Raw genomic sequence first — 19,100 nt, 5'->3', positions numbered from 1 at the left:
GCAGAGAATGGCAATTGAATGTCAATGTAGACAAGTGTATTGTGCTGTGAATACATAGAAAGAAAGATCCTTTATAATTTAGCTACAAAATAGGTCAGCAACTGGAAGCAGTTAATTCCATAAATTATCTGGGAGTAGGCATTAGGAGTGATTTAAAATGGAATGATCATATAAAGTTGATCGTCGGTAAAGCAGATGCCAGACTGAGATTCATTGGAAGACTCCTAAGCAAATGCAATCCGAAAACAAAGGAAGTTGGTTACAGTACACTTGTTCGCCCACTGCTATTACTCACCAGTGTGGGATAAGTACCAGATAGGGTTGATAGAAGAGATAGAGAAGATCCAACGGAGAGCAGCGCGCTTCGTTACAGGATCATTTAGCAATCGCGAAAGCATTACGGAGATGATAGATAGACTTCAGTGGAACACTCTGCGGAGAGACGCTCAGTGCCTCGGTACGCGCTTTTATTGAAGTTTCGAGAACATACCTTCACTGAGGAGTCAAGCAATATGTTGCCCCCTCCTACTTATATCTAGCGAAGAGACCATGAGGATAAAATCAGAGAGATTAGAGCTCACACAGAGGCATACCGAGAATCTTTCTTTCCACGAACAATGCGGGACTGGAAAAGAAGGGAGAACAGATAGAGGTACTCAAAGGGCCCTCTGCCACACGCCGTCGGGTGGCTCGCGGAGTATGGATGTAGATGTTGAAAAGTTGGAGAATGGATGGCAGTTAATATTTTCCTTACAGATCATCTCAGAATAGTAGAACAGTCATAGCTCTGAGATAGTTCAGTATCTCGCTGAAGGAGTTCCTATTTCTACCAAAGAGTCAAAACCGTGACAGCTACGAAGCTGAAAGTTCCACTTATATTACTGGCGTTTACTAGTCCTAGCTGGTTTAGGCTGTTACAGGTTGGTGTTATAACGGCAAATGAGTGAAGCATGAATAGTTCTTGTTTGTCAGCCTGTGTTAGCTTTTTGTGGGCATTGTAAGGTTTGGTAGACAGGTGCGACGTGTGCAGAAGCTGCACAATAACTAACAGTGATCATACAGCAGTTCTTTATTAGTTTATTCAGTTTAGACTGTCCTCTGAGCGATAGTGTACCGCGAGCGATATGCTCACACTGGCAACGCGCTGAGCTGCCATCGGCGGAACACTGAGCTGGGACTGCATGGTGTGGCCACTGCTGCGGACACGGCGCGGCGACCAACCACTTCTCCACGGCAAAAGCCTGCGGCGCTGGCCAGCGACTAGATACCCAGTAAGGGCCCGGGTATCCGGACCACCACTCCGTGCTCTCGTGATAATGGTAAACTGTGGGGCCACCCCAACAGGCATATGCTTGGGCAGCACACAGCATTTCGTGTCCCAGCAGTGGTAGATATGTCCACGGCAACGGCGCGGCACTGATATCCACAACCTCAACATCACAAGGCTGGCCCAACTATTCGACACCATGACGAGCTAGTTTGGTCACGTTTAAATATTACTTCTCGACGCTGATTTCGCCGTAAAGGTGGTGCTTACAGTTTGCGCCGAATATTCTGATCCGGGGACTGTCCCAGTTGTAATCGGGCTGTAATACCGCACTAGGGCCCTGTTCTGTACCTTTCCACCATTTTGACAATCGGTTCAGTACGCGAGCACACCGAACGGCCTTGTTTTCGAAACAGAGCCCCAGCATTGTTCAGCAAGCATTTCGAAAGCGATGCCGAATGGTCCTAGGAAACTGAAACGCTGTTGTCAGTTGTCCTTGCGCCGACACTGGCATGTCATTCTTCGCAGTACCGAAAAGTGTGGTTAGAGTACGTAATACTGTTGAAATTTCGCTGACCACAGGCTTCTGTGAATGCATGGTAACGATAGAATACTGACTGTATTCTGGGACCTGTCGTAATTGTCTTATCATGTCGTTTTATTCTCATTCACATCGACGTCTTCTTTTGGATTTTACGTTTCTGAATATGAGGCAGGAATGGAGTCTAGTATGACATTGTACAAATAAAACATAGAAACACCAGAAAAATCGTCACTTTTTTCTGTTTTCCGTCGTTCCTTAGTTGCTTCAAAATTAAAAGAAAAAGGTTCGAATGGCCCTGAACACTATGGAACTTAACTTCTGAGGTCATCAGTCCCCTAGAACGCAGAACTACTTAAACCTAACTAACCTAAGGACATCACATACATCCATGCCCGATGCAGGATTCGAACCTGCGACCGTAGAGCCTAGAGCCACTCGGCCACTCTGGTCGGCTTCAAAATTCGTGGAGTTACGTTCCATCTGTGCAACTGATTGAAGACAGTTTGTTTATTGCCACCCGCGTTTCGCTTCCTTTATTCGTGATGATGTTTCACAAGTAAAAGAAGCGAAACGCGTATGGGAATAAGTTGCGTAGACGGAATACATCTCCACGAACCCGGAACATTGTTTAACAGAGTGTCAAAGTATAAGAAGATGCATAGAATGTAGTTGTAGCTCACTCCTAGAGATTCAAATAATGAAGTAGCCTACATCCCTATAGATCAACTATTTGGTTCACAAAAGCAAAATGTAAAAAATCGCCTTTTCGAGAGCGTGTGGCGAGAGCAGCTACAGATATTCGTTGTAACTTATAAATGATGAATCAAAATGTTTCATTTATGGTGGTATAGTCTCAAAATATTGTGGTAGGAACCTTTCATCTATGTCTACTGTTGTTAAGGTTTTGATCGAAGATAAATACTTGTGACCAACTTGAGTATAAAGACGATTGCTGCTAGTTCAATTCGAAGTGATTTACGTTGTGTTCTTACATTCCTGTGTGACTACTCTCTCGGAAATCGCTACGTATTCCGAAAAAAATGGTGAATTATTTGTGACAAGAAGTAGAATAAATGTCTGTCTGTTGTTTCATGCACAGCAATTTCATCTTTCATTTCATAAACATATAGAAGTCACGAAATTGGAGATACTCGTTACTCAGAAAGCGCGTTCATACGTGTGAATTACAATGAATATTTCAGAAAAATGCTTAACGTTGACAATTAACGAAGTGAGAGAATGTGTTGGAAACACGAAGAAGATGAAAATATTTCCGCATCCGATGGTATAAGATCGTACGCACTTTGTTACGGCAGTTCGCTGCCTTACCAACTTCGCTACTACAGGTCGCATGCTGTGGATGCTTTACTTTATGTAATTCCATTTAACAGAGATGCAGGCTGACTTCGTTGCCGAATGATGCGAGCGTAAGCAGTTAATGTACGAAAGTTTGGAAGATTCCCTCTATCAGACATCACAAAATTCCTTTGCATTGTTACTTAAAAGCTTATTCGCGTTTCGGTAGTTAATATGTAAACCATTTGCGGAAAAGAGTACGCGAAGTCACTAGCAATTTCAGCTAACACTCATGTAGTATACGTAACCAGAGCCGCAGGGCCAATGTCGTGATATTTAATGATCTTTAAACTCTTAATTGCATAAAAATAAGATTTATTTTGAGAGAATTTTGACCGAGACCGTTTTTTATTTGTTGTAATCATTCACAATAACTACCTATACTAACCATATAACAAAGGAAAATAGTGTATTATGAACTCAATTTCCAACTGGACGCGTCCTGTGGTGATCCTTTAGTAACACAATCACTTAATCCAAAGCCAAAACCGCTCAATACGTTTAAAATAAACCACAGCTAACCAACAACAGGGCCATACTGAAATCTTAAACATCTCGGTACAGTTGTCGGAAAATCGGTGGGAGGACCGTTCGGTAATAGGTCGCAGAAGCTTACTGAATAGGAAATTCGGATAAAGAACCGAAAATGACATCAATACCGAGACTAACCTACTGCACATGCGGGTATGAACGATATAGAACAGGGCGCCTGCAGGCTGCTACAGTATCGCCACTTGTGGTGTGTCGTCATGGAGGCGATTCCGAGCCTACTGACCGCGCGCCGACAGACTTCGTCTGTCGCCTGATTCAGTCCTGGTACTCCAGCCATGGCTCCAAGTCCTAATATAGCTTTATCCTTTGCAGTTTACAGTGCTTCCACAATGCTTCTAGGTCGTTTCTGATTAATGAATGTGTGGTCCCTTTAAAATGGCGCTTGTGTGGAAAGCGACTTGCTGGCAAAGTTAGCAGATGACTAGGATAGAGAGTTTTGCTGTTACGAGTCACACTGCACCCCATTTGGCGGCTAAGAATCGTCAGAAGTTGTGTGTGGTAGGAAACCAGTGGTAGAATGGACCTTTTCAGGTTACCATAGCTGTATATCATCGCATGTTTTAGGCAAATTGTAACGATACAGAATGTCAGACAACCAATTTTATGGGTTCAGTGAGATGTGAGGAAGGAGAAAAAAATAAATATTTAGCGGAACTTCGCTTCCAACACATCACATGTATGTATTTAGTGTTGACACTATACTAACATCGTTTTCATATCAGAACACTAGTTAACCCTGATGTGAAACCCAGAATAAATGGTATCCAGTTGGGGAGAGAAACGTGTGCATAGTGCTAGCAGAATTTCATTAATTCATGTCACTGATGCAGAATGGCTGCAGCTAATAAAAAGATTGTTTTAGGACCTTATGGTTGGGTATTTACTGCAAATGCAATTTGTAGCTACAAACAGGCCAGACCTCATCGATGGGTCAGTATTGAGAATGAGATTAGTGGTCATGATGTCATCATAGTGACTATGGCTACGAAAGCTAATAGATTAGTCAAGAAGGCTAGGGGAGTGTTTCTCCTAGAAGGAGCAGATAAGCATTCTTAGCATCTCAAACTATCAATTGCAGACTTCTACTGCCAGTATGATGGACATAGAGAATTATGGGCAAAGTTTAAACAAACTGTAAGTCATGGTCTCGACAAGTGTGTGCTCAGTAAGTGGATTAAGGATGGCAAAAAACCCAGTGTGATTCAGCAACGAAATTCGGAAAATGCTGCCGAAGCGAATGCTGTTGCACTATCGACTTAAAAAAAAAAAAAAAAAAAAAAAAAAAAAAAAAAAAAAAAAAAAACACAAATGACGACAGGCAAAGGTTAGTACAGATTCGAGCGTCTGTGAAAAGATCTATGAGCGAAGCATGCAACAAGTACCATCGTCACACCTTACCAAAATATCTGGCGTAGAACCCGAGGAAATTGTGGTCCTAGCTGAAATCACTAAGCTAAAATTTCGAGCCAGGCCCTCTTTGACCAGTCGAGTGTGGCAGCTGAAGACAGGAAAACGGAAACTGAAGTTTTAAATTTTGCGTTTAAAAAATCGTTCATGCAATAGAATCCTACAAACACACCGTTGTTTGACCATTGCACAGAGTCCCGTATGGGTAATAAGTCACCAGAGAGTATTCTGTAGCAATGCCCCCTCACGTTGTTGCATTTATCACGAATCTCTCACCCAGCGCATAGCTCAAAGCGGCTGGAAATGAGTGCAGGTGACTCCTGTATATATGAAAGGTAAGAGAACAGACATGCAAAATTTATGACCAGTAACATAATATCCGTTTGCTGTAGAATTTTAGAACATGTTCCATGTCCACATAATAAATTACAAGAGACTGGAAACCGTATGACCATGAGTAAACACTGTTTTAGAAAGTGTCGCTCATATGAAACTCAGCTTGCTCTTTTGTCACATGATATTAAGCTGTACGTGGCGCGTTTTCACAGAAGGGAGCATCTAGAGTCGAGTCATCAACATGTCACCTGGACAGACAGTGAACCAATGTTGTTTTGAAAGATGTGTGCCAAATTGGTCTGGAGCGTGATTCTCGACGGATTAGCGTCTGGAGGGTACGTGGAACTTACTTTCGGGAACCAAACACTATGAAATAGACCGATATCTAGGAGGATCCCTAATAGTGTGGGCAGAGAGTATGTTAACCACACAAATACCTCTTCACGAAATTGTACTGGTGAATCGGCAAAGTTTAACTGCTGTCAGGTATCGTGACGAGATCTTGGGACCTCATGTGCGATTGTTGCGAGTTGCTGCGACTTCGTCTTGATGAACGATAATGGTCGACCTTATAAAGCACAGGTGGTTGATGTTTTCTTGGAAACGGAAGATACTGCTCCCATGGCGTGGCCTGCTCGATCTCCCGATTTGAATCCCAAGGATGATGCCTTGGATGCACGGGGAGAGAGGTTCCATCACATCAGCATCCACCAATCACTCTCCAAGAATTGTCAACAGATCTGCAGGAGGAACAGGCGTTATTTAGTCAACATGAGGTCGATGACATCATTCACATCATTCCGCATCATTGCTGCTAGAGGTGGTCACACCCCATATTGAGCACTTTAACCAGCTGTCAGAGAGTGTGCGCAAAAACAAAGAACGTTTTTGCCTTCCGTTATGCACGTTGTATTTGTTTACGTTCTGTATACTTTACATTGTTTCTATTTTACTATCACCTGTGTATATGGTTTTGTAGCAAAATAAACGCAACCTTGCAAAATTTCCGTTTGTTGCTTTAATTTTCGTCGCCAATGTACGTAGAAATAGGAATGAAGGAGATACAAAGAAAATTAAGGAGTGAAACTGAAGATTGAAGGAATGTCAACTATGAGATTAGCTGATGAATACAACAAAGACGAAAGCAGTGAGAAATAACAGAAAAATCATTACTGGGACTGAAATGAAGAAATGAACGAATTCTGTTACTCTGGAAACTAAATAAAACATCACGGATGAAACAGCTCAAGCCATGTGGCTCAATTGGCTTAAAGCTGTCTAGTAGTATCACACATTGCCCTTAATTTCAGGAAAATTTTCTTAAAATGCAATTTTGGTGCTCAACGTTGTGTAGGAGTGTATCGTAGGCTATGGGAACAACTAGAAAAAAATAGAATGGGGCATCTAAGATGTTTAATTATGTGCTGGAGAAAATCATGCGCAAAAAAAATGGTTCAAATGGCTCGGAGCACTATAGGACTTAACAGCTGAGATCATCACTCCCCTAGAACTTAGAACTACTTAAACCTAACTAACCTAAAGACATCACACACATCCATGCCCGAGGCAGGATTCGAACCTGCACGCGGTTCCAGACAGAAGCGCCTAGAACCGCTCGGCCACACGGCCGGCCATGCGCAAAAGGAACAAGATATGTTCACCATCTGTTAAGATTGGAAGAAAGATTCGACTTAACTGTCTTCCATTTTCAGTTGATTTGAAGTTGTTAGCAAACATTATCGATGAAGCAAAGTTTCAGATAAGAAAACTAGAATGATTAGTGGCATAGGCTGGGTTGGAAATTTCTTTTGAGAAAACAGAAATGTTCACCTTCCAAGTTGACACATCCCATTTTATACCCCACTACGCTCAAGAAATGAAGGTGGTATAAAAGTTTAATTATCTTGGAGAGATTATTACATGGAATTCCAATGAAAGAGCATCAATAGGTAGTAGAACATTTAAACTACCAGAAACACAGAGATCTACGTGGCCAACTTACAAAAAGCCATCTCTTTCGATAATTGCTAAACTTGAGCATTATTCCTCCATTATTAAACCGGAAGCAACATATGGACGTGAAACATTAAACTAAACACTCAAGCAACAGCTAACGAATTGCAGAATACTTCGAACGATTGCCGGCCGGAGTGACCGAGCAGTTCTAGGCGCTTCAGTCATGAACCGCGCGACCGCTACGGTCACAGGTTCGAATCCTGCCTCGGGCATGGAGGTGTGTGATGTTCTTAGGTTAGTTAGGTTTAAATAGTTCTAAGCGTCAGGGGACTGGTGACCACATCAGTTAAGTCCCATAGTGCTCAGAGCCATTTGAACCATTTGAACCATTTCCAACGATTATCAATGAAAGACACCAAGTTAACGGTCAATGGAGACTCTTACCCAGTACGGTGCGTTACCAAGAAAGTAAATCCATTGTTGATACAGTGCGAAAAAATGGTTTGCATTTTTTGTTCACGTTTCTCGCTTACCCAGTACTAGGGTCCGGAAACAACGTTGTCTGCTTTTGGAACCGGAAGACAGAAAAAATTGGTTTAAAGAAATACAAATGTATGTAAATGAAATGAACATTAACAAACATCAAATTGAACATAGGGTAAAGAAGCTGCTGCTTAAGAGCAAACTCATATAACTGACATTCAAGCGGTCACAACGGAAGTATTGCGTTGTATCTGCACAAGAAGGAGCCGCCAGATCACTTCGAATGAAGAAGTTTTGGGAAATAAGGAATTTTTCACTGCTAAGATATAAACTTACAAATTGTAGAATCTGTTGCAAATATTTGATTTTAGTGCTCCAATGAGGGCGTAAACTGTGTCCATAAATCTATAAATATTTCACAGGTGTTGACCATAATAGTGGCCATACGTCAAAAATGTCTGTTAGTGATAAAGTTAGTTTTGAAAAGCAATAAAAATGAATTTTTTACTAAAGTTTTAACTTTTTGCAAATGTAGAGGAGAAGCAGCACCACCCAACATATTCCCTTACAGATCTCCAAAAACACACGACCAATTCATTTATGCAATGCAGCATAACAAGCGGCGGTGGAGTTGGTGTGTGTGGGGGGGGGGGGGGGGGGGGCAGAGCACAGAGAAACAGGTAGACTTGACTAATGAGTCACCTTCCCCAAAGTACAAGAGTTATTTTGTTTGTTTCAAGAACTTCAGTTCAAATATTTCGCTTGTTTATTGTGTGAGATGGTAACTACGTGTAATATTAAGACCATGCCTTGTTTAAGCACGACGCCACTGGCCGTTTGTGTACAATTCTACTTAAGTCAGACTCATTGTAACGCTTCGCAGAGTGTTGGCGGCTGTTGATGATAGTTTTGCATGTGCCAAATACGGGTAACAACTTTAAAAATATTATGAGAGTTGTATTCAGCATTATTATGATTGATTTGATTCTGTCCGTCATGAATTCCTCTTCTGTGTCAAGCTCTTCACCTCTCACTAGCATTTGTAATCAGCGTCTTCAAATATTCGCTGGATGTATTTTAATCTCTGGTTTCCCCTACATATTTTTCACGTAACGGCTCTGTCACGTGCTAGGGAAGCTGTTCCTTGATGTCTTAACATATGACCCATTATCCTGTCTCTTATGATTCTAGGATTTTACCATATGTTCCCCCACCTCGTCGTTTCCGCGGAGGAAGTCATGTCTCATTAGTCCAGGTAATTTTCAACATCTTCCTATAGCACCACATCTTAGATGCCCAATTCAATTTCTTTCTAGTTATTCCCGTAGCCTGCGATACACTCCTACACAACGTTGAGCCCCAAAATTACATTTTAAGAAAATTTTCCTGAAATTAAGGGCAATGTATGATCCATCACCTTGACAAAAGCCAGATCGAATCTCAAAAGGTTTAGAAAATTAATTTCTGAACCTTACTCCAGATTTAGTATATCGATGAGCGACTGCAGTGGGGTTGACAAGTTTCTGATGTAAACCAAATTCTGTAAGGATACACAGCAGAGATTCACGATGGATACCGTCATAGTCTTTTGTAAAATCGACGAAGCTGATCACTAGCGTATTGTTCCCGACGCTTTGGTGTTTCATTATACATTTACTCCAGCTGAACAGGTGTCGGAAAATATAACGGTACTGACTGACTGCCGTGTCACTCTGAGCCTGTAGGCACCACTGGCTACGGGTATGGAGGGGTGCGTGGTCAGCTCACCCGCTCTCCCCGCCGTTGTCAGTTTTCGTGACTGGATCCACTACATCTCAGTATGTAGCTTCTTAATTTGCCTCACAAGGGCTGAGAGACCGGACGGTCACACGTCCAAATGTTAGCCAAACCCGACAGCTCTTAACTTCGGTGATCTGATGCGAACCTGTTTTACCATTGCGGCAAGGCCGTTGGTCTCATTATCCATTGAAGTCTAATAATTTGATCAGGACAGCTTCACCCTAAACGAAAACCTCCTTCCTATTAACCTGACTCACCATCAAGCTGTTCATGAATTTTGAAATACAGAACTTTAGAGAAAATTTTGTATGTAGTATCCAGCAAAGATATATTCTGTAATTATCTGGATTCGATATTTCATGTTTTTTGTGCAGTAAAAGTATTACACAGGCCAACGAAATTTATTTTTGGAAAAACCTTTTTCACTTTGATAGCTGATCTTTATAGATTTTTATGAGCTGAAACCAAATCTAGCCTTAGTTTTTTTGTATCATCCATAGTTTTCGAGCAATATGATTTTTACTATATAATATAAAAATTCTTTGATATTCGGTAAAGGGGGAAATTAATGAAACGCTTTCTTACAACATAAGCATGGTTTGTATTTACAGTAAGCAACTTAAAACAATTATGTGTGTTAATAGAGGTTTCACTTGTCAGCTGGAATTGGTTTGTATTTTCCTTCTGTTTTCTCTTTGAAGCTACTCTTGTAGATTTTTCTGTCATGTGTCACTTGCTGAACTTCTCGGTGAAGTGACCAACCGTAGTCCCCCATCATGTTGGTGTTACAGCGGCCTTGGTAGCGTTTTTCCATCACTTTGATGTCCTGGTAAAACACCCTCCTTGCTCCTCACTAACATCTTCCATATTGTCCGGGAAGTATCAATGTGACTGTTCAAAAAGTGAACTTTCAGGCTCATAAATCATCATAAAGTTTTACGTTTCTTTAACATTGTAGCTATAATAGAAACATTTTTCTTGTCCTAAGAACTTTGTAACGACTTTCTTGAGTGATACCCATGCTTCTTTCTCAATGGAAGGTCACTGTGGGTTCATAGTTAACTTCAAACATCAATTTTCTAGTGTCAGGTCCGACAAAGACGCCTTCTTTTAGTTTAGCCTGTAAAAGGTGTGGAAGCTTTTGGCAGAGATACTTAAAAAATGGTCCATCTTTAGGCAAAGCCTTTACAAACTGTTTCATTAGGCCTAACTTTATATGTAGAGGTGGTAGAAGTACGTTTTTTGGATCTACAAGGTTAAAAAATGGTTCATCTTTAGGCAAAGCCTTTACGAACTGTTTCATTAGGCCTAACTTTATATGTAGAGGTGGTAGAAGTACGGTTTTTGGATCTACAAGGTTTTGGCGTAGAAGTTTCTTCTCATGAGGTTTTGAAGACTCCCCCACAGGTCAGTCCTTTCTGCACCACTTTGATCCCTAGCCCTACTGTCGCATTCGCACAAGAAACATGGAATGCTGGTGAAGCCACCTTACTGACCAAGAGCATGTATGTTACTTTTAGATCACCACACATCATCCAACCACGAGCAGACTAGCCTATTTTACTGAGCATTATTTATAGGTTTTCATAGCTTTGTTTCATATGTACAGAATTTCCAACAGGTATACATGCATACATGTTACCATTGTGTAATAAAAGGGCCTTTAAACTAATTTTGGGTGAAACAATAAACTGCCTCCTGTCTTCCTTTTTGTATTCAATACCAAACTCATTCATCAGACTGAGAATGTCTGAGCAGTACACTAAGTCACCATCTTGTTGAAAAAACTTGGAAAATTGCTGCTCTCTCTTTCTATACATGTGTATGCTGGCTACAATTGCCAGTAAGCTCTTTTCTTTTAATCTAGAGCCAAACAATTCAGCTTTATCTTTCATTACGTCCAGATCCCATACCAAATCGTTAAGCTCGGTCTGCGTAAACAAATTGGGCTCTAGACTTTCTGTATTACAATGGAATTCATCATCATCTGGTTCATCTAAATCAGACTGTACATCAGAAAATACTTCTGTTGGAATAGACTGTGAATCATCTGGTGGTTCAGGAACTGGCAAATCTACGCCATGCCCTACTGGTCGGATGGCGGACGGAAGGTTAAAGTAGCTTTTTAACTTTGTTGTTTTCGAATTATGACCAGTAAGATCAACATTACAAAAGTAACAATCATCAGAATGATTTCTTGGTTCCCTCCAAATCATAGGCGCAGCAAATCTAAGGGCTTTTTTCTCCTTCATGGACCATATCCTCAGATCTTCAACTCATACGGCGCCGAAGATTTATCTTGATCACCAAGTTTAGATCCGAAGTATGACAGATAAAGCTTTTCCACAAAGTCTGTAATGTTTAATCACAAATTCACCACGAATATAACAAAAACTGTCAACAGAGTTTCTACAACCACAATTAGACATTGTATTGAGCACGTGTGTAGGTAATGGGAAAGTCAGGTTAGGTTTGCAGTAGGCCTGAGCAAAACACCATCTGTCAACATAAAAGAAGAATCGAACTTTTAGGAGCCGGCAGGGGTGGCCGAGCAGTTCTAGGCGCTACAGTCTGGAACCGCGCGACCGGTACGGTCGCAGGTTCGAGTCCTGCCTCGGGCATGGATGTGTGTGATGTCCTTACGTTAGTTAGGTTTAAGTAGTTCTAAGTTCTAGGGGACTGATGACCTCATATGTTAAGTCCCATAATGCTCAGAGCCACTTTTTTCCGACCTTTTTGGCCAGCAAATGCTTTTCAGCAGTGCTACCAACGTCATCTACATTCATTACACTTCCTTTTTAAATTATTTTAGTTACATAAAAGCTGTTACATTCTTTAAAAAGTCGCTTATTGTAATAAATTTAGCTGTAAAATATGAAGAGATGTTGGGTGATACAGTTTTTTAAGTATCATATTTGGATGTCCCACCCTAACAAACAGAAGAATAAGGTATTTTCAGCAAAAAAAAAAATTCCATCTTTGGCGTGTGTTATTGCAACTTTGCAATCCTCTGGCAATTTTTCAGTTGTCCAAACTTCAAAAACACATGTATGTAAATTCCGAATAGTTTCTACATTTGCATACATCCAAAGTTCTGCCACTAGTTGACTCTCACACGCTGCCTTATAATTCCGAAGCGAATTGGTCGCTGCTTGTACTTCGTCTCGATAAGACTGAATTGTCATAACTGTTATGCGCTCCCTTTCCGTTCATATTCTTCATCATAAGAATAGATGGAACATGTTTTGAATGGTACTGTTTAAACATCAGTTAGTAAATCTCTCGTCTAATGGCGACTGAAAGCCTCCTCGATAGATTTTAGTGAGTTCTGATGAAATTTTCTTTTGATCCTTCTAATATCTTTAGCTGTGCATTCGTCTAACACTAATTAAATTCTCCCTGAACTTTCAGTTTTCTTTGGTTGAGCATTTAACCAAGGTTTATGCCTGCACAGGATCGCCATATAGTATTCCTCATTCCACCAAGCATTTTTCTTACGTTTCCTGAAGGAAGCAAGTTCTTCAGCTAACGCTTTCAGTCCATCAGCCATTGCTGCTAAGTTGTCACTTAAAGGTGTTCTACATCTCTCGTAAGAAATCAGATTATTAATAATATAACCAGGTTTGTAAATTCTCTTTCTGTATAACTTTTGGGGTTTGTTTTTCCTTTTAGGTGTCAGTTTGGTATTAATTTTTGACTTACAGTGGTCTGAATCAGTATGGACACCGCGGAGTACTTCGACATTATACATTCTCTTACGAAATTTATGATTCATGCCCACATAAACTATCTGAAACTCTCCTAGCTTGACGTTGGGACATTTGAAGGTCCTTAACTTACTTGTCCTTCTCTTAAACGTCGTTGTCTCATAAGCCAACCCATGTGTACTACAAGATTTAGTTAAGCCTTCTCCATACATGTTTGTAAGTTAACGCGCTGACCATTGCCCAACCACACATCGAAATTTCTTCTGTCGTCTTGTCTTAGGGTTAAAGCCTTCAAGAACAATTTATATATTAGTATCCAGTATGGTCGTGACCAGTCAGTCGAGTTCATCCCAAAATTCTTCTGCATCATCCTTGTTAGTTATATTTTTAACATTTGTTGAAGCTTGGTCATTTATCAGTATGTAGATTTTGTTTCCCACCTTTATTGTTTATGGGGGATTAGAAGAAAAATCCTTTGTGGATTCCAATGTTCTACTGTGTACCAAAAATTCACTCCGTACTGTGAAACATTTTCTAGTGCCCTTGATCCTGGTAGTCCTTTATAAAGCAGATATCCTCCTGTTTAGATCAGGCCCTAGTCTGTATTATGTAACTCTTGAAGGGCTCTGATAAATATATTAATCTATTTGTTAGATGTTTCAACTTACCAACTTTCCTTAAAGAATTGACAACTGATATTTACTGTTGCAAAATACAAAAACCTTCCACGTTTGTTAAATTTTAGCTTGTTATTGCCTGACTATGTTGCACATTTATTTGTTTATTTAGTGCATTGCTAGGCCCTCCGTCTCGCCTTATTCTTCTGTGTAGACCCAACTGTATCGGAACGGTGTCTTCGCCTGGATAATCCTGTTACGATTGTCCAAACCGGTGGATTCTTTCGATAGAAGACTCCTCATATATGTTTAATTATCTGATCAATGATCAAGTTTCTGACGTGTGAGATAAATATAACGAGAAAATTGCATTTCTGTTTGAAATCCTTATTTTTTGCTGAAATACTGATTTATACTCTAGAAACTAAATGCGATGCGTAGTTAGAATCTAACTTACATACAAGTGCTATTCTCATTCTTCTATAAATAATGTACGATAGTCTTTCATGAGACTGACGCCTCTGTCAGCTGGATACATTTCCAACTTTCATTTTAGTAGTTGTCCATACAGAGGAAACGAAATTTTCACTTCCATGCTGCTGCAAATACTCTGTGGTGACAAACTCGTCGTTGAAGTTAAATTTGGCTTAGAAAAAAAGAAAAATGCACTTCAGTTCAATTTCGAAAATGTCATGGGTCTGACAAAATCTTACTTGTGTCCTTTTAATAACGTGGTCTCAACATGCAATGTACTGATCATTTTCATTTCTTTGAGAAGACGAATTAAGATCAAAGATTGTCAGAGCAATAGAGTCAGGAGACTGATATAGTACTTGAAATTTCAGTTTTGTGAAACCACATGAGAAATATCGCCAGTGAGAATCTGCTATTTATGAAATTTGGAAGCAGTGGTGACACTAAAACACAGTGCTTTGACTGTAGAAGGGGCACAGATCCACATGCCACACAGAATTTAACGAGTAAAATACAAATTATTTTGTATTCTGCTAGTGAAAACTGAAACTTTAGTGGAACACACTGAACATAAATCTTTTCAAGAGATGAGTCTGGATGACATAATGGCACACTATGAGATGATACCTAGTAATGAAAGTAAAGAGATAATTCTAAAAACATTTCCTTCATTTATGATGTAACCTTCTTACTTTTCTGTTTCTATATTTCTGTCTCGATAATCGCGTGTTTCCTCAATAATAATAATTTTCATCGTAACTGTTGTGACGCTTTGATGGACAGTTGATTTCTGTACCCCATATTTTAGGTATCACAGTTTTAGACACTTGAGAGTTTGGTTACAACTATTTTTATGAGCAAATAGGCAATTGCTGAGCCATAGACAGAACATTAGCGATGAGTTAATTTAAGGGATAGCACATCTTGAGATGAGAACCTATAACATGGTAACCATGCACTTAGCTTTCCTGACATTTTTAGTCACACATTGACCTTAGTGCAAGTGATGGGTCAGTGGAGGAGGGAGGTGAGGAGTAGGAGATTTGGCCAAATTCAGAGTGAGCCAGGCACTGGAGGAGGTCTGGCAACAATGCAGAGTTAGCCAGTTTTCCTGCCGAGGGTACACACTTGCACCTGCTATAAACGTGCTCCTGACGTAGGAAAACTGCGCGACACAAAGCCAGTTCTCTCTTTGATTCAACACCCACGTGACTGAATCAATCATGTTCCTTGTTACATTCCTTCTAACAGCCTATCGATGGTACTCTCCACATACACTGACAGCCAGGCGAATGAGTGCTTTGAAACATGCACTGCAACGTGGGGGGGGGGGCAGTTTAAAAGAGACAGTATTATCCCATGGGGGAAAGTCACATGGACTGCATTGGACCTGTGGTGGTAATGATAGACAGTGTGACGATTGTGGGATACATGAACGTTATTGCGGAGCACCAGCATCCCCTCATGTTTGTTGTCTTCTCCGATGCCGGTGGCATACGGGACAATAACTGTAAGTGTTGCGAGGTCAGAATCGTGCTTTTCTGGTTTAAGGAGGACGACGGTGAACTCGAGTTGTTGTCTTCGCCACCATATTCACCTGGCCTGACCCAATATAACATATGTGTGCAGTATTTCGAACCAGTTCCGAGTTCATACATCAAAAGCCCATAATTTGCTGCAATTGCATATCCTATGCATACGCATTTGACACCATGGAAACCGACCAAAAAATTACAAAACCCAAAGCGCGCAAAATTCACACTCTGTTGATTTGACCTACGTACTAATATTAGGGTGTTTTAATGTTTCAACTCATCATTATATTGTAAAGAGAATTGCAAGTGGTGGTATTAATGTGTACTTTGTCCTGAAACCTTTGTCCTTTGAAACCAGTTAAAAATTTATGCGTCCTTTGGCTGTCAAATTCACATACTTGATGTGTAGTCAGCACATGTTGTTTCGAACGAGGTTACTATCCTTAACGCCACAGTTTAAAGCATCTGATAGACACACTAATTTGGAGATCTGTAATAATGTAGAATGTTTATACAGATACTGTTATGTCTGTAGGACTCTTTATCAATTTTAATGATTTTTTTACTGTTTTTACAGATGGTAAAGTGCCTAATGGGTCATAAACCAGATCTTAAGAAAACTAATTTCATTAGTTGGACGGCATTACACTATGCAGCCCGTAATGGACCACCAGAGGTAAGTAATATAAACTTTCTGTTTTATTCACTACCGAGCATAAGTAGAGACAAATTAGGGATTCTGGCAGCACCTCTTTAAACTAGGCGATGAATACTGGCTTCGTTCATGCCAACAAATCTTGATGTTATAGAACAATAGGAACAAGTGCTTAGTGGAACAGCACTTTACTCCACAAAAATGTCATACATCAGGAAAGGTAACACCAATCATAAGAACAATCACTGTGCAAGGATCGTGAATGGAATTTCATCGTCGAATGTGGAAGATATATATGACATTACTTCTTCAAAACTCATCCAACTTTAATTGATTTGAGATGCACTTCTTGTAGATATCCATAATAACTTACAGAAAACAAATTAACCCTTAATATTCTTCAGCTGAACACTAGTTAACAAAACAGAATAACTCGTTGTTAATTTGGCAAATCCCTCAGTCTAGGATTTGGCCTTAACAACTATTAAGGTTAGTTAAAATTATAAGTTCAGTGCAATCAATAAATTTTGTTAATGTGTTACTCAAATAAGGATCCACCAGCCACAGTTTTAATACAACAGATGAAATATCATTGGGCACAGCAGGGAACACACAGGGATCAATTATGGATCATAAGTACTAAAATGAAAATCAAGGCGACCCTACGTTACCAACATGGAGAAAGTATATGAAGGTTCTCTTCGCAATCACTACAGTGACATTAAATGAAAACATCATTAGCGCTCAAACATGGGCTGAAACTAAATGTAGGCTCCAGGTAGACACACTAATCGGTAATCTTAAACACCACATAGAAGAAGGGATGAAGGATGGATTTAACGTTTCTGTGACACCGAGATGATTAGAGACGGAGCACATGCTCGGATTGTGTCGAGGATGGGGAAGGAAATAGGCCGTGCCCTTTCAAAGGAACCAACTCGGCATATACCTGCGACCATTTGGGGAAATCACGGAAAACCTAAATGTGAATGGGCGGATGCGGGTTTGAACCGTCGTCCCCCATAATGCGAGTTCAGTGTGGAAAGCCCTATTCCACCTCGATTACATAGAAAACTCTTTCGATTGATCACCAGAGGCCGACCATATATATATATACACTCCTGGAAATGGAAAAAAGAACACATTGACACCGGTGTGTCAGACGCACCATACTTGCTCCGGACACTGCGAGAGGGCTGTACAAGCAATGATCACACGCACGGCACAGCGGACACACCAGGAACCGCGGTGTTGGCCGTCGAATGGCGCTAGCTGCGCAGCATTTGTGCACCGCCGCCGTCAGTGTCAGCCAGTTTGCCGTGGCATACGGAGCTCCATCGCAGTCTTTAACACTGGTAGCATGCCGCGACAGCGTGGACGTGAACCGTATGTGCAGTTGACGGACTTTGAGCGAGGGCGTATAGTGGGCATGCGGGAGGCCGGGTGGACGTACCGCCGAATTGCTCAACACGTGGGGCGTGAGATCTCCACAGTACATCGATGTTGTCGCTAGTGGTCGGCGGAAGGTGCACGTGCCCGTCGACCTGGGACCGGACCGCAGCGACGCACGGATGCACGCCAAGACCGTAGGATCCTACGCAGTGCCGTAGGGGACCGCACCGCCACTTCCCAGCAAATTAGGGACACTGTTGCTCCTGGGGTATCGGCGAGGACCATTCGCAACCGTCTCCATGAAGCTGGGCTACGGTCTCGCACACCGTTAGGCCGTCTTCCGCTCACGCCCCAACATCGTGCAGCCCGCCTCCAGTGGTGTCGCGGCAGGCGTGAATGGAGGGACGAATGGAGACGTGTCGTCTTCAGCGATGAGAGTCGCTTCTGCCTTGGTGCCAATGATGGTCGTATGCGTGTTTGGCGCCCTGCAGGTGAGCGCCACAATCAGGACTGCATACGACCGAGGCACACAGGGCCAACACCCGGCATCATGGTGTGGGGAGCGATCTCCTACACTGGCCGTACACCACTGGTAATCGTCGAGGGGACACTGAATAGTGCACGGTACATCCAAACCGTCATCGAACCCATCGTTCTACCATTCCTGGACCGGCAAGGGAACTTGCTGTTCCAACAGGACAATGCACGTCCGCATGTATCCCGTGCCACCCAACGTGCTCTAGAAGGTGTAAGTCAACTACCCTGGCCAGCAAGATCTGCGGATCTGTCCCCCATTGAGCATGTTTGGGACTGGATGAAGCGTCGTCTCACGCGGTCTGCACGTCCAGCACGAACGCTGGTCCAACTGAGGCGCCAGGTGGAAATGCCATGGCAATCCGTTCCACAGGACTACATCCAGCATCTGTACGATCGTCTCCATGGGAGAATAGCAGCCTGCATTGCTGCGAAAGGTGGATATACACTGTACTAGTGCCGACATTGTGCATGCTCTGTTGCCTGTGTCTATGTGCCTGTGGTTC

At 41.6% G+C, this 19,100-nt stretch overlaps 1 protein-coding gene across 1 annotated transcript in view; it reads left to right on the top strand.

Annotated features, from left to right (window-relative positions):
- LOC126474508 (ankyrin-1-like) overlaps window positions 1-19,100 on the top strand; it is a 189,061-nt gene that overhangs the window by 112,382 nt on the left and 57,579 nt on the right. The window contains exon 5 of the mRNA XM_050101979.1: window positions 16,591-16,689. Within this exon, the coding sequence (XP_049957936.1) occupies window positions 16,591-16,689 (99 nt within the window). The remainder of the gene's footprint in view (window positions 1-16,590; window positions 16,690-19,100) is intronic.

Source organism: Schistocerca serialis, chromosome 4 (assembly GCF_023864345.2).
Source record: "Schistocerca serialis cubense isolate TAMUIC-IGC-003099 chromosome 4, iqSchSeri2.2, whole genome shotgun sequence".
Taxonomy (NCBI): Eukaryota; Metazoa; Arthropoda; class Insecta; order Orthoptera; family Acrididae; genus Schistocerca; species Schistocerca serialis.
This window is presented reverse-complemented; position numbering and strand designations above follow the sequence as displayed.